At 41.8% G+C, this 17,053-nt stretch overlaps 1 protein-coding gene across 2 annotated transcripts in view; it reads left to right on the top strand.

Moving 5' to 3' along the window:
- Positions 1 to 17,053, top strand: part of SNAP25 (synaptosome associated protein 25) — a 66,267-nt gene that overhangs the window by 19,126 nt on the left and 30,088 nt on the right. For both annotated transcript variants that reach the window (XM_056357554.1, XM_056357553.1), the window contains exon 2: positions 16,799 to 16,933. In XM_056357554.1, coding sequence (XP_056213529.1) covers positions 16,862 to 16,933 — 72 coding nt within the window. In that variant the 5' untranslated portion in view covers positions 16,799 to 16,861. The remainder of the gene's footprint in view (positions 1 to 16,798; positions 16,934 to 17,053) is intronic.

Genomic DNA, 17,053 nt, shown 5'->3' with positions numbered 1-17,053 from the left:
GGGCACCAGCGCTGGATCCTGAAGCAGACTACACATGCTGCAGCAGCTGACAGCAAATCCCTGAGGCAAAGAGCTTCATTGCATCAAATATTAAAATGGATATTGCAGCATGCCCTCCCTGTTTTATTCCTGCCTGAACTTAACACCTAGGAATCCTCCTTCTCAGCCTCTCCACTGCAACCTTGGAAGCAACACTTGCAGCAGTCACTCACTGCAGAGACTGCAGTGCCCTCTGGTTTGCAGGAACCAGGGGATGTTGCTGAGGGCAAGGAGGTGACATACTGGGAAAGAAGGATTTGTGGGTCTGGCTGTGAGTGGTGGGAGAGGGCAAAAGGCATCCCACTGCTGATGGGGCTGTTCTGGAGCAGAAGAGCCCAGTGAGGACAGGCAGGTGCTGCAGAAGACATGAAGGCTAATGGTGGGTTTGCAATACATCCATCTGAGGAGGGCATTCCTTTTCCTCTGGCAGCCACCCAGATCCAAAGTGCAATAAACCTCCAAAATGGATTATTTTTCTTTAAAAATAGAGCATGCCCCTCCCACAAGCTCCTTAAATAAATCTCTTGCCCCTATTCTTTTTAGCTCAAGGTCACCTGGAAGTGCAGCTTTTTCACTAGCGCTACGGTATTTCACCACATGAGGGAGGAGACCAGGGAGCCTGAGGGCTGTGACTACAGACATGCTTGCTGTCTTGCTGTCTTTGGCCATCGCATCTTGTATCTGGGCTAAGCCTGGGGCATTTCAGACCACAGTTTGGCTGTCAGCCACAGGGCTCTGTGCTTACAGGGGATGAAATACAGTTCCGAAGCTCTCTTAAGCCATTAACTGATTTAAGTGACATAAATATCCCTTTTTTTTTTCTCAACAATGGCTTTTTTTAAATTATTTTTTGCTTGAACAAGGGGCTTTTAGTCTACCAGATGGGTCCAGGCTATATGTCCTTGAGATGTTCTTTAGATGCACTTTCAAAGCTTAAGACGGTAACTTTATTTAAATCTCTGGTCTTCAATTTATCCTTGGGTTAAGCATGAAGGCAGCAGCTGCACTACAAGATCTCTTACATTACATGGATTTTCTGCTGTAAGTGTCATTGGGATTTCATGAAGGAAGGATTCAACTCTCTCTTTTTATTCATTTACTGAGAAATAAGTGTCAGCACTGTGAAAGCAGTTCAGTCTGAAATAACCGACCTGGGCAATGTTGCTTACAGAAAACAAATTTTGTAGCATAGAATTGTTCCCACATTATTCTTAGGTCAAGAATGAAGACTCTCTGGTTCTTCATACAGGAATTTAGATTACGTAAAACACACAAGAAAAAAATGATTGCTTTAAATTTAAATTGGATTACATTCAAGAGAAGTTCATGCCCCATCCTGCTGTCTTTACTTACAGGAATAGTATTTATAAATATATAGTAAAGCATGTCAATATTCTTGATTGGAACTTATTTTACTAACAAATGACTTCATTAGCAAGTATTGTTCGTGTCTTCAAAATATTCCCATTGCTAAAAATCCTCAAGCATACATTTGCAGGAGGGATAGAAGTGGAGGGAGAGCTCTCCGAACTAAAACCAGCTGAAAAAATAAAGGGGTTTTGGCTGATATTGAAAGACCAGAGCATGTCTACCAAAACCTGAAAAGGTAGCTCTCTACTAGTGGGTCTCAGAGGACAGACACAATGCCTGTTTCCTGAACAGCTCTACAAAATGCTTGGGTACACCATCTGCCTGAGACATCTAGCTTTGAACACTGACCACTTGGACATACCATTTACACAAAAGTGTAAAAGTTCCTTGTGGGTAGAGTTTCCTTATTTTACAATGCCTAATCTCAGAGGCTTTACAATGCACCAACTCCTAACTCCCCACCGGAGGCATCACCAGAAGCCACCTACCACTGCTGAACATGCCTTTTGGGAGGACTGTCCCTCTTAATCTGGCATTGCCACTGTGTTATAAACCCTGCTGGGCCAGATGTGCTCAGCGTTTTGACTTGTACAGCCCCAGCTCAGTTTTATCACGGGCTTTGCCCTGTGGTCCTTGTCATGCTGCAGCTTCGTAAGCAACAGTGCCTCTTGCTCCTGGTCTGCTGAGAGCTGAGTCTGAGTGAGTCATCTCTGTGATGCTCTGGAGGCAGCACTGCTGATAGTTGCTTGTCCTTGGGACAAGCTGTGCTCTCATATAGAGGACTGGAAAAGCAGATTGTCTCATCTGAAACCCAGAATTTCTCTGGATTTATGCTCAGGTGAATAAATGCAGATCTGCCTAAAGAAATGAGAGTCTTATGATGGTAGTTGGAAGGAAAATGCTGGTTTTTTATTATGTAAAATATGTATATTTTAATGTTTAGAAGAATCAGGTTGGCTGTCACTATTCATCCACTGCAACGAATATTTTATTCCTTCACTTTGGTATGGTTCTTTATAAAGCCTCTAGTCTGAAAGGCTCAAAGCCAGCCCATGTAGGTCCCAGCAATGGCAGAAATAGGTTTAGGGATTTAAATGAAAAAAAGAACTGGAGCTTTCATTGTTAGGCAGTGAGGCAAAATCCTTCTGCCCTCAGCCATGTAATGGTTTGCTCCCTGCTTGAAATCTGGAGCTGTAGGATATTGACAGGGAGACTGTGGGAACATCCAAGCACAATTCCAGGGAAATCCTCTGTTTGCTGAATGCTTTGACTTGCTGATGACCAACCTGTGATTGCTTTTAAATGTCAGCTATTAATTTTTTTTCCTGAGTTTATTCTTGCCATTTCTGTTGGTAGTACATGAAATGCTCTTGTTGCAGCTCACTCATCATCCAGCAGCTGAGCAAGTGGGTTAGTTTTCTTTCAACACATTCCGTAGCCAAAGAAACCTCTTGGCCGTGCTGTACGTAGACCTTCACATGTGATCCTCAGTCTACTTAGCTCCCGGTGTGCTTTTGTGCTTTAGATGAATATAAGGCAGTCTAGTTTTCTACTTTTGTTTTTGGTTTTTTGAGTCCTGTTTTCTCCAGTAAAAAATCTCCTGTGCTACAACAGTAAATGTACCCTCTTCCCACCAGCAGTAGTTGTACCTGCATACCTTAGAGATCTGTGCATTAAATATAAAGGGTTTCAACAGGAATCCCCCATGCACCTCTGTGTTGCAAAAAGCACCCATGCACCTCTGTGTTGCAAAAAGCACATCAGCTTCCCGGTAGCTGAGGCCAAGAATAGTCAATTGTCATTTATTTTATGTACATGATCAAATTTAATCTCATGTTTTATTGTACAGCAGAGCTCTGTAAACTGCATGTAACCCCACTGGACTTACCCAGCTCGTCTTTCCCAAACCTTTCGCCTACAGATTGTATCACAGCCTATTTCGATATGTCCATCTCCCTTAATGAGAACATGAACTGCAGCAGGGAAAAGGGAGAGCTTTTGCAAAATGTTTTAAGTTCTGACCTTTCAGAGCCATCACCTGTGGGTTGATGAGATTCAGCCAGTAATGATGCAACTGTAAGACCCAGGGAAGGGGCAACATTCCCACAAGGAACTGGAAAACTTGCTACTCTCAAGCACAAATTGAAAGGAAAAGGTTAGAAGCCAAACCAGACCATCTTGTGAGCCCTTGCAGGCCTTAATTCCTTCAAAAGCATGTGCAAACTGAATAAAAAGAACTAGCTAAATAAAAATCCCCACACAGAGAGAAAGATTTTGATCCTCTGTTAAAACAGTTTGAGCGGAAAGGATTTTGCAGCCTCTCTGTTAATCTGCTGATCACATGGTTGAAAGTGATGCCCTTGGGGCACTATCTAGCCTGTTGTTGAATTGATTGGTCAACAAAAAAAGAAAGGAGGAAAAAAAATAGAAGTTGTGCTCTTATATTAGTACAGCTAAATCCTCGCCTGCAAGTCTGGGTAATCTTTACTGGAGGAGCATGCTGGGTTTTTTTTTCATCAGCCTATGAAGGCTGAAACGGACTTCAGAAGGAAGAAAGGTTTCTAAATCAGCCTCATGAGCCTGTAATAAATAATGAGGAGTTCTCATACCCTGCACCAGGGAAAGCCAGTGTGCATGTGTGCCCTTGGCCTCTTCGAATTCATATTACTGATTCCTGGGAAATGAGTAGCAGCCAGGAATTAGTTGTAGGTGTGAGTCAGAAAGCAGCAGTGGCCTTTGAAAATGAGTGAATAAGTTTTGCATATCTGTGGGGTGCTATTATGCATTCCTGTGGCTAATATAATTTACTTAGCCTAGAAACATCAGATGTTTTCAGTTTTTGACTTGTATGCATACATCTTAAACAGTCATTCCCAGTTTATTGGTTTTGGTATAAATATTCACCAGTAATAAATAGTAGATATGACACTAGGACCTTCCCATTTAATCTCCCAGTTGTGCCCAGTGAAGGGAGCAGCCAGATCCCCTCCCTCATCTGAATGGCATCTGCAATACTGCAGCTTTTTGGGAGTGGGTCTGGGCTGCTCAAGGGTCCAGCTTCACTTCAAGGGGATGAGCTGTTTAACAGCAGCAGAATTTTTTGTCATTGACTCTATAGAAGAGCCTTGAAATAATAAAATTTAGATCTGTAAAAGGTTTATTGATTTAAAATTGGGTTCCCAGGCCTTTTAGCATACAAACTGCATTTAAAAAATATATTCTGCTGTGTCTTTATATTGTGCCAGCTGCATTTTACGTACTCGTGTCTATCTGTGTATCACCTACATACAAACAGGGAATGAGGGTACTTAAAAACTAAGTAGGGTCCTTTCTTTTTATAATGTGGCTGTAGCTATTTCTTTTTCTTTCTTGAAGGGAATTAAAATTTTCAAAGCTCATGGACTTTCTTCAGCTTTAACTTCTGCTTCCAGAATTTAAGTTCCCAGTGGAGACTACAGCACAAAGGAGAGTGGAGCCAGGGGTAGGGCCGGGCTGTCCTGGATGTAGCAGAAAATAAACCCCGAGCTACAAGGGTTGCTGTTGATCTGCAAAACACAAGATGTCCTTGGGGGTAACGCAGCACCCTCAGAAATGTCAACCTTATTTTTTGTTCTTTGCTTACTCATTATTAAAGCTCTTCTGCCCTAGAGAAAATCCATTTGTAGTAGTGGGGAGGTGCAGATGGTCTCCTGAACTCTTCAGACACATTTTGGATAGCAGTTCTTTGAGCTGATGGGGCTTTGACTCAGGCCTATGATCTCTCGTGCCCTTTCTATTTTACTTATGGTGTTGCATTTCCACATGATAGTGCCCTCACCAGAAATGGCTGCACACACAAAAAAACCTCAAGTTGGCAAGCTCCCTTCCTTCTTGCTTCCTGCTGTGTGATATAATGAACAGAAGGATGGACAGACAGACAGGCTGATACATGGATTTATGGATAACGAAATGGTTTCTTTAAAGATAAGGCTCTTTACTTGAAAAAGAAAAGAACATAAATAATGAGTGATAACCACGACTCTCAAAGACAATGACATCTTCCCTTTAACAAATTTTTTGCTGTCCCTCATAGCTGAAAAAATTGCCCTTCTTCAGCTAAAATTCCATTCTACGAATAACACCATCAGCCCAGTTTCATAATGCTTATATTTTGTCAGCTGCTGATTTGACTCTGGTGACTAAGTTAAAGAAGATTTCTGCTAAAAATCTATCAGTCTATTGGTTGAAACATAGCCACACTTTTACCATCAGGTAGAAATGAAAGGAAAAGATGAAAATTATAAACACAATGAACTGCTTTGTTTACCACAAATACGTGTTAATAGGGCAAAGTTTACTATTTACATTCCTAATACCCTCATGATTGCAGCATATAGAATTTTACTCTCCTATTAATATGTTTACATGTAGCAATACCTACATTAATTGTTTTTCATTCATTTCTATTAAGGTCATAGCTGCATAGGCCAGAATCTACACTAACCAACTCTTGCTAGAAGAAGCTGTTCTTTGGCATCATGCATTTGCCTCGGTGCCCGCAGAGATGCACTGAAAGCCAGTGAAAACTGCCCGCAAAAGCCACAGTGAAGTCACAGCCCTTTGGCCCAGCAGCCAAGCATGTGCATGCTTCACTGGCAAAGCACTTACAAGGTGTCAGCGGTACCATGAGGGTAAAAAGAGCATAAAACTAAGACTGAATGCTGAGAAGAAGTGAAGGAGTGGGGCTTGTGCAGCACTCAGCTCAACAAATACAGTTATCAAGTCCTGTTCAGCATAGGAAAAGTAAGTCCTTACTGGAGTAATAGAGCTCAAGGGAAGGAGTAGGTGTAAGTGGACTGCAAAGGAATCTTGCAAATACAAACCATGCAGAAAGAAGTGAATTGTCTGCCTGAGTCTGCTGGCAGCCCATAACAAACACCATCAGGGGAACACCTTATTCCTGTCTATTGCTTTGAAATGACAGCTATGACAATATTGATGCTGATGGTGTTAATTATGCCACTGCCAATCTTTTAAAATAAAATACTGAGTTACTGTTCTTTCACCACAAAAATCTTCTTCCATATTTTCCTGTGTGCCAAAATCATCAGCCATTCCATACTCAACTTGTAAAAGTGCTTGTTATATTCACAGCTTGCCTCACCCAGTCCTAAGAGCATCAGGAATAGTAAAGAAGGAATAGCACCAATTTTTAACATAGAAATGAAAAATTTCACTGCTGTTTTAATGACTGAGTTATTCATTGTTCCATTCCATTAATAATAACAATAATTAAAAAAAACAACTTTCAAATTGAAAAAAAGTTACCACAAAATTTCCCCCTGACTTGCAGACTTCCACAGAATGCAGCAGAAATTAGCTCCACTTTGTGACAGATGCCAATGCAAATGTGCTCTCTTTTCTTCCTCTAATTCTTGTGGGTTTCTTTTTTATCATCCATTTAGCCTAAAAAAAGTCTTTCTCCAGTTTGTGGGTTTCCTTTTCATCATCCATTTAGCCTACAAAAATCTGTCTTCACTTGTCTGCCTTCTTGGATCATTACAAGAAATTTGAGGGTGATCTCTACTGGCTTGCATTTTCTGCCATGATTTGATCTGCATGTCACGTGTGTGTAACTTCTGACACAATGCCATTTTGCACTGACTTTGCAAAGGCAGAGAAGACTTAGAAAGGGTTGAGGCACTGTGGAGTGAACAACTACTCATGTTTAATTCTCTCTTGCAGAAGCTCAGTTTGCTTTCTCTGTTGCTATCGGGTTGGCTCCTCTTGATTTATGCAGGTACAGAGGGGAGACCCTTCACCCACAAACACAAACCAACAGCAGCCAGTTGGTTGCCACCACACCGATGTATAAGGCATCCGCACTGGCAGGACTAAGAGCAAAAGAATGAGCAGACAGTGCTGATTTACTGTAATTTTCTCATGCTGCATTACCTGTTACGTAGCTGAAGCGCTCCTGACTCACAGACACTAATTGCAGCACTAGGGGGTAGTTAATAGGCGCAGACACAGTTCATCTTCTGTATTACAGTGACTTTATAAAGCTGAATCAGATTGATTCAGTCTCTGTGTGACAGACGTGAGCAAACAGGCTGTTGCTAACTGCCCACTGACTTCCCAGGCTATAACCAACCCCTTTCCTGCAGCCCACTGAAAGTAGATGTCTCATACTACCTGCAAAACTTCAGCACCTCATAGCTGTGGTCCATGAGCAACTCTAAACAGTAAGGAAAAGGAGCAATATCTCTTTGCTGCAGATGGGTGCTGAACATCTTTGGTTCTATGAGCCAAGAGGGGATGCAGGTCCCATTCTGCTTCCCAGGAAATCTGTGCTTGCCTTTGCCCCACACCGGTTTCCCAAACATTGCCCAGGTTTGACTTCTGCCCTAACCCCATAAGATCATTTTGGCTTGGGACACTCAGAAGAGGTGACAATTAATTTAAACCAGATGTGGAAGAGGCTTGGATATGTATATGGAGGCAGGGAGCTGGACCAGGAGCTCTGTGCAGTCTTGAGAAGACTGTGCAGAGTAAACAGTTTCCTTCTACTAACCTAGGAATAACAAATACAACAGGCTTCATGCAGCCTGGTGGAAATGCCCTGTATGCTCCCCAGGAAAATCTTACACACAGTTTTCTTATACTTTGCTGTCTCCTGAATCCTTTCGTAAATGTTTCAATAATTCCATTTTATATTTATATTCCATCTATCTATCTATGCATCCATCCATCCATCCATCTATTCATCTAAGAGAAACAGAAGGGGGCAGGTAGCCTCAGGAAAACCTGGCAAGAAATCATTTAAGATGCCAAGCACTCCTGGTTTATGTTTTTTCACAGATTCACACACACATGCTCTGCTGTTCACCCTTCGCACACTGCTGGTACCTACTAGGATGTTGCTGGCTGGTAGCCCCACCTGCAAGCCTCACTCTGATAATGGCAGCAGGGAAACTTCCTCCAACTGGAAATGGGGCATGACATTCACCCCTAGCTTCTAAAACTGACCATTAATCAGATTTAGTGGCTTAGGAGCAACATAAAGAAACTCAGGTTGGAATATAATCAAAGAGAAGAGAGGCTGACTGCTTGTCAGTGCTGCAGTGACGGTGAGTGAATATTTTGAGGAAGATCTGATTGAATTCAGGGTGTGAGTTTCACTGGAAATCATGACATAGTCAGAAATCTCATCCTCCAGCTAAGCAGATACCTTTTGTTTTTCTTCAAGATTCTGGCCATAGAATGTAAATAGCTTTGTCATGAGTCAAGACATTTTCTTTAATCCTCTCTACTAATACCTGGATTTCTTGTCCTGACCCACCAAGATCCAGCTATGCAAATGGCAAGTGAGGTTGTGGGATATTTTTGAGCAGGTATCTCCTGAAGGGACGGGGAAGCACTAAGCCCTTCGAGCAAAGCCTGTATCCTCATTTAAAATACCTTGTGATGTGCCAGCCACTCTTTTCCAGAGAAGACTAATTCAAACTGGAACTGGCATAACCAACTGCTGCTAGGATGATGAGGGTAGTAAAGAGTCAATCTACCAAGAAAGGACTAACAGAGTCTGATCTTTCACATCATAAGAAGTGCTAAGAAAAGTTATGACTGCTGTTTACGTACCTCAGAGAGAGAGAAGGAGAGAGTAAGGAAGGAGAGAAATTTTTTGTCACAGGACAAGAGTGGCACAGGAACAAGCTGCTATCTTCCAGCTGTGAATTAATTTGTGCTAGAAGTGAAATATTTTCTGCTTACTGAAAAAGTAAGGGTCTGGACTCAGACCTAGTGGGAATGCAATGAACTTGGGGAATCATAGGACATAGCCTGCTGGATTATAAATGAAGCTGTATGAGGCAGCTACCTGTAATAACAGGGAATTAGACTGGTCCAGGTTTCTGTTCGGTGCTCTCTGCACTGCCAGCAGGTCCCTCCAGATGAGGTGCCCGCTCCTGGTAAGAGGGTTTCTTTCTTCACCCTCCACCACACTGGCTAGTTGCTCTCCCAGACAGACAAAACAAACATTTTTGCCTGAAATGTTTTTCAGTTGCTGTTTGGGGAATAAAATAAAAAAAAGGAAAAATGTGTGGGTACATAGCTGTAGAAGCGACTGCAAAGAGATAACACATTGAAAGGTTTATTTTTGAAAGCAGTTTTGTTAGCAGTAAAATGGATAGAAAGCCAAGTTGTTATTACTCTGAAGTGAAATTGTTACAAAATGGCTCCTCTGTGCTTTTATTTTTTCCAGTGCAGGAGCCTGATAAAGTGACATGCACATGTTGGAGCCTCATAAAACAGCAGTGTTGTCTGACAACTGACAGGACAACAATGACTTGCTTTGTGTTGGGACGGGGTGGCTCCAGGCATTTCTTTTATGACTGCCTGTTATTCTCTGAGATCTCAACGGCAACTTTTTCCACCTGCCATCGCCCCTGGCTGCAGCGCCTGGGGGGATGTGTGGGATGTATTGCTCATAACCTCACTACTTGCAGAAACCAGAGGCGTGGAGCGGTTGCATCAACACAACTTGTCTGCTGCACTGCAACTGTGTATATGCATGATCACACTCGTTTACTCGCTAATGATCAGGGGTTCGCCAGGGGTAGAGATGCCCACATCTACAAAAAGAAGTAATTCCCCCTGGCAGCACATTTACGTTGCCTGATTGCATTCACACTAAGATTCATTTTATTGCACTTTTTGTTATTATAGCAACACAAGCCATATGAAAACTGCTTTCCAATTATTTTTCCAACACATTCAGCAAATAGTCAGGAGTCATAATTTTGTTTAATTATACTCTAACATCTTCCTTTTGGCCTCTGACTGGAGTTCTCATTCCAGGTAGGTATGGGTTCTGACACAGAGATGCAGAGTGAGAATATGACACCATGCTCACTAGCGTTTATCCAAAAGTCCCTGTTGTCTTGCACCACAAACATCTCCAAACCAAGTGCTAGTCCATGCCCTGCAACACCTGCAATTTAAGCAGGGAAAAAAAACCCAAACCCCCAAAAAAGAAAATAGGAAGGAAAAGAAAATTTTTATCTGTATTGCATAGGTGGGAGACAGATTCAGTTGTTAAACATGGACAAGCAGTCCCATCAGAGGGTATCCAAGACATCTGCACGACGCTGACAGATACAGCCAGCAGCAGGATACCAAATACCTACAGCATCTCACATAGCTCTAGAGACCTATCTTCAGGCAACGCAAGCAAGCCCTGAGAGTAAAATAAGTTGTCTAAGGCAATGCAAGAAGACAGTGACAAACTAGGAATTACTTGCTTCTCCTGAATTCAGATTTGCAAGACCTCAGTGCTTGTCTTTTCTGAAGCCACTCCCAGACAAGCCCTCATCAGTAGGCATTTTTCTTTACTGAATAGCAAGCAAAAACGAGAGTGAAATCAGTTATCACTGTACTCTGCTAGCCTGCGCTCTGGAGCTGGGCCCAAAGGCTTGCAAGCAGCACTCTGTAGGACAGCAACAGAAGAAAGCTGAGGTGTCTGTGCCACAGGTTAATGCTAACATACCCTACGGAAACAAAGAGGCAGCTGTTTGGCTTAATCAGTAACACAAACATAACAAAGGTGTTTCATTAGAAATGAGAACTTTGCTGAAAATAAATCTTCTGAATAAATTACATCCAAGCAATAGGCTGTGCTGCAGAATGATATAAAAAGAAGACTTTCCTCAAGATTTTATTTCAGAGCTATTTAAAATTTAAATCTAAATAACAACTTTGCGTAATTTTTCATTGTTACATTTTATGCAATAGCAAAAAATCTTTAAATAGGATTCTTCATTACAAAATTAGCTGTTTTGTTCTCCAAGTGCTTTCAGATCAATTAAAATACAATAAGAGCAAAAGCAGGAATTGTTTCTGTTATAGACAGTATTAATTGTGGTGAGCTCTGGGTGAAATGGAGATGACAGAAGTCGAAACTCAGAAGAGTTAAGAGCTTGTGAGGGACATTGCTGAGAGCCCACAATCTATAAAAACTATGCTCCCAACTCCTTTTAATTTCTCACCTGCTGTTGTTTGTCACACTGACTGTGGGCAGCACACACATGCCTTTCTTGGCTTTCTGTTTGGATCTGCCTTTGAACTTACATGCTCAACACAGTTTCAGGGGGACCCGGCTGGTGTCAGCAGCACACACAGAGGTATTGGTATCTAAGCACCCGTTTGCAGCAGGCTATCACTGCTGATGTCATTCCATTCCCTACTGATGTTAGTAGGCAGTTTCTGGTCTAGACTGAGCTTTGCAGTTAATGCCAGTGCAGTTCTTATAACCTAGCTGCAAAAACCTTGTTTAGAGAAGGCTGGTGAAGGTGGTGAAAGACATGGCCAGTGTGCTGGGCAGCTGAGCTCTTGATAACACCTCCAGGGGGTAGTGATAGCTGTCAGAAAGGTGCAGCAGGGAAAAGGCTGTGCATCAGGAAAAAGGGATTTATTGACGGAAAGATCCTTGTTGGAAGCTCCAGAACTGCCTCATGCCTGGCCCCATTGTGGCTGAACATGCCTTGCACAGCACTCAGGGAGCCAACTGAATGGCCGCAAGGCAAACTGGGGAGCAAAGATGACCCCCTTCATCTGTAGCTGAACTTCACCTCCCCCTTTAACAGCATATGTTTTCTTTCTACCTACAACCAGACTAAAAAATGAAAGGAAAAGAGCTGCAATGCAACTTCCAGCTTTAAATGGCTCAACATCCATCCTGAGATGCTTGATCCAAGTTTCTCTCTAGGTTTTCTGCACTTCTACTAATGCCACACCACTGCGGTAGTGCTCTTCCTATCCTACAAGAAAGAAGCATTGTGTGGTATTGACCAGCTCTGACTTTTTAAGTAGAATACGCCAATGCAGTCATCCTCTGGCTACAAATATCCATGGGAAGAATAGATGTGTCCTTTAATAACAGAGAGAGTGCTTAAAAAAGAACATTTTATTGCACTGTTGCCTTCACCACAGTAAATTGCAGCATTTTTATTTTCCTGTATTTATTTCATTGAAGTGTTTATATCACTGTGAAGCAAATATTTGCTTTCAAAGGTCACTCATTGTATCTCTCTTCCTCTGGGGAGATATGCAGGTCTCTCTTAGACTTCACTATAACCCCATAAGGATATATAATGTTCTTGCTATGAGATTCTTTATTGCATCTGAGCACTACTAAAACAGCAGATGTAGAATTCAAAGTATAATAGGCTACGCATTTCCATTAGCCAGTCTTTCTTTGTATTTTTCTTTAACTCCTAGTCTGTTGTACTTTTGTACAAGCGCTGGCATAACATATAAGACTGGCTCAAAAGGAATTTGATGTAAGTTGCCCAAGTCCCTGAAGTTCCTTGCAAAACTAGAAGACGCAGAGCACATCTTGGTACATGACATACACAGTTTTTGGTAGCAACATTTGGGCTTCTGTCTCCTTTTAAGAGAGCACCGTGTATGTTTATGTGTGAACGCAGAGGATTTCCTTTCCCTTTTCTGAAATGGAAAACCCAAGGTCCTTGTGAAAATTTGAGCTTGCATTTGTATATACAATTACTGCAAGCGTAAACACAAATTGACTGAGTGTGTGCTAGTGGCTATAGCTTCTGTAGCAACTTTTTTTTTTAATCAAAGTTTTAGTTCTAAAGAGCTTAACATATTGCATCACAATTTTAGTTTTCTGATCTGTCATCTCTGCAGTGACTATAGACAAAACAAAATGTAGTTTATGTTGAAAGTACAGAGCACATTTTGGAGAGTTTATTTCCAGTTAGGTTAGAGGTTCCTAAGGCAATTACAGAATTTTGATCCTTGGTTCAAATTAGCTTGAATGAGAACAGAATGAAAACTATTAGCTACTATCAAAAATAGAAATTCCACAAGGAATTTATTATCCAGAGTTCTTATATAGTATCTTTGGCCTGTACTCATTCTAATAAAACAAGAACAGGTTTCAGTGGGTCCATGACAAACCAATACCTTCTGCTTGTGAAAGTCTGTCCAGTAATAAGTGAGATGAAATCTGTTATGGTTTACCTTGTCTTGGCCATTCCTGTAATCATTCAGTTTCAATGTTTTAGTACATCAAGAGGACTATATATAGGTGTTCCTAAGAAACACCATAGGGGGAAAGCTGTTAATTGGTACTGCAGAGAAATCATTCCCTTTAAAACAAATCTGCTTCCTACAGGATTTTATTGACAAGAGGGCTTGTTGTTGAAAATTCATGATACTGGAATGGAATTTCAGCCTAAATGGGACTTTGCAAGGAAAATCCTATCTCTAATCTGCCCTATTCCACATTTTAAACTGCAAAATCTGCAAAAAAAATAAACCCATTCCCAGCCATCTGCAAAATGTTTATCATACTGTGTGCAAATCAGTAACCTTTATTGATTCTTGTGCACAGTTTTCTATTAAATAAGGTTGAATCAGCACTGCTGCAGGGCACTTTCGTTTATGACTAAAACTTGATGTAAAATGACTTGTACGGAAGAATGCTTTTTGCTGTTTCTCAATTCATTCTAAGTACTTTACAAATACCAAACAATCTCAATAAACCTGTCAAGTTTGGTCACTTGCTACAAAACATCTTTCTGGTTACAACCTCTGACATTTTTTTAGCTTGATGCAAAATAGGATGCATCTGTCACTAGGATGCCAACTGATGGTTCTAACTAACCAAGAAGGATAGCGCTAAAGAAAAATAACGAAGTTTCTCCACTTTGTTTCTTTTTCGAATGACACAATGCCACCACTGGTTCATGATCGTAAATTCATAAGTAAAAGATCAAAGGTCAGGCTGGAATCTACTTGAGAACTGAATGATCTGTGCAATTTTTATTATCTGCAGTGACTGACAAACAGACTGTTATTATTCATTATTGTCAGTAGAAGCACTCACCTCACCTTCATTCGCTTTCAGGTCTGTAATCCTTCAGCTCACATTGGATATGCCTAGAGACTGAACCAAATCCCCTGTTAGCATCCCATCCTCTCACTGATGCATCACCTCCCACTTCACAGCTAGTAAAATGCTACTAGATAGACACAACATCGAACCGGTTTCCTGCCCCTCACAGCTATATGTATTTACCAATTAGGTCAGTCCCAAAGTCATGTCTAAATTTTCCTGATTTTTGCTAAAGCTCAGTGCTGCTTTTCTGCCAGCACAAGTGTAGCAAGGGATCCAGGCAGTGGAGAATATTTTAGCCAGATATTCTTAGGTCCACAGACTTAATCCTGGTATTCTGTCACAGAGGCTCTGCCAGAAATATTTAAATGCTGAGTTTTGCCTTGATCTGCTAAAAACCACAGTTTGTGAAGCAGTGACCAGTGCTACTGCCAGCCTGCCAAGTGGGACAGGAGTTCGGAGAGCAGTTCTTTACCAAAATAACTTCTTTTTATTCCAGCTGAGCATGCTCCATTACTGATCAGGAGCAGTGTCTTCCTGGAGCTGTGAAAGGGCAACACAAGTGCAGCAGCATGGTGGGAAGGTTGGGGTGGCCTTGAGAGTATCCCCACATTTCTACATGCCCTTCAGGAGGAGACCAATTCCTGGGTCATCTTTTCATTCTAAACCTCATAGTGTGCCATTTTTTGTAAAGCTTATTTACTGCTGTTTGTGAGCATCCTTGAAGTGTCTGATATCAGTCTGAATATTAGCCATGAAATTAAGCTCTGTTTGCACCAGCTGGGGCTGCAGATGAGTTTCTTAAGCTTGGTCCTTTGCACCGCTGTGACCATGCAGCTGGCAGAACTGGGTGGGCTTCTCCAGTGTACATTTGGGTTCCTAAACATTGTATGACCCATCACAAAATGTCAGTTTCCCTTTGACAAGGATGTGGCAATGTGCTCAGTGATGAAAGTAGGATGCTGTGCCAGTAGCTGCGGGGCTGACTCTTCGAGATGGATTTCTTTCTGCTGTAGCTTCAAAGAGGAAAAGCAACCATGAGTGAGGGCACAGCTAATGTGAAAGCATGAAGGTCACATATTCCCTCTTAGATAAGAAAAAAAAGCAAATCCATTGCTGAAGCTGCAGAGAAAAAGCAAGGAGCTGTCTGCTTTCCTTATACATTTCTAAGCAAACAGGGCATGATCCAGGAAATATCCCTGCCACACAGCTGTACCTGTCCAGCCCATACTTCTGATGGAGAGCACTGTCAAAGTGAGGAACAGATTAATCTCTGAAGGATTATAACTTCCATTTAAACAGAGCTATTATTGCTAAAATTTTAAAGCCAAGCTCTGCCCTGACTTATCTTTTTTCATAAAGTCTACATGTATCGCAAAGACAGGACAGAAAATAGCCCCTGGGATTTTGCCTTCTTAGAGCAGCTTTGGTGAAAGGGGCTGCTTTTGTCCTCTTTCTGTAATTGAGCATGATGGCATGTGCTTTATGGCTGTTTATTTGCAGTCCCCCACAGCTTCCCCACCTCCTCTGCACCTGGGATTAGGTTTTCCTGCAATGAACAGATCTAACATTCAGTGTGCAGTAATTTGCAATGTGCCATGCTTGAATCAAGTAAAGAAATAAACCAGTGTTGTTGTTATAAAGACCTGACAGATGGTAGGAGGACCCGCCTTTCTTAATCAAGTCATGCTTAGTAATCAGAGCTAGCTCAAATTTATAACAAAAAGAAACCTACCCAAATGAGGATTAATGGGCTACATCCTGATCTCTGGTTAGGATGAGCTCAGTGGCGTTGTTCTGTATTGAGAGGGATAACAAAGACCAGAATCTGACCTGCTTTGGAGAGAAGTTGAAAATACCAGTTAGGTCCTGCCATCACTTCCCCTGAAATGAAGGATTCTCCCAGTAGACGACTTCTTGCAGTCTAGTTGTAAATATTATTACAGAGTTTGAACTATAGCATGGTGGACAAATCATTAGCCAACAAAAATCCGCAAAGTTTCATTGTCTTTAATTTCATTGCACATGTATTAGCTAGGCATCCAGCCCTCCAAGCAATGCAGCTGAAACAGGACGCGAGGGGTTGACATGTAGCCTTGACCTTGACCTCCTTCACATTAAGGCTTTTAGTTCTAGAGAAGAATGAATGGGTCTCAAGACTGTTTCTGGTAGCAAGTAACACCTCCTGTGTCTCCAGTTTTGCTATGAATAGCATTTGAAAGATTAAGAAAAAAGGAAGGATTTTCCCAAAGAGCCTGACAAGGATACATCACGTTTTTTGAGAGTGATTAATAATACAGGAATAAAGCACCACCTTGAACAATCCTGTGTGGTCTCTACTATGTAGGAATTGCTATCTAGAATAAAAGAACTTGGGTGAGCATACTAGTGTAATAAAAGCACTTTTGTGGGACTGACATTTAAGCACAATTCACTTAGTCAGGGAGCCTAACCACACTGTTTCTTTTCCTTTTTGCTGTCTTCCAGGCTCACAAGCAGCTGAGCGCAAATCCTTGATCTGCAGCTTCCACAAACACACCCACAGCTAAAATGGCGGAAGACGCTGATATGCGCAATGAGTTGGAAGAAATGCAGCGGCGTGCCGACCAGCTTGCTGATGAAGTGAGACCGATAGCTAAACAGGAAACTTGGGGTTGGGTTTGGCGTGAGAGGCACATCCAGAAATAGGAGCTGATCCGGCAAAGGATTTCTAGAGCTGATTCTGTTTTCCATCAGCTTTAC

Source organism: Falco biarmicus, chromosome 12 (assembly GCF_023638135.1).
Source record: "Falco biarmicus isolate bFalBia1 chromosome 12, bFalBia1.pri, whole genome shotgun sequence".
Taxonomy (NCBI): Eukaryota; Metazoa; Chordata; class Aves; order Falconiformes; family Falconidae; genus Falco; species Falco biarmicus.
This window is presented reverse-complemented; position numbering and strand designations above follow the sequence as displayed.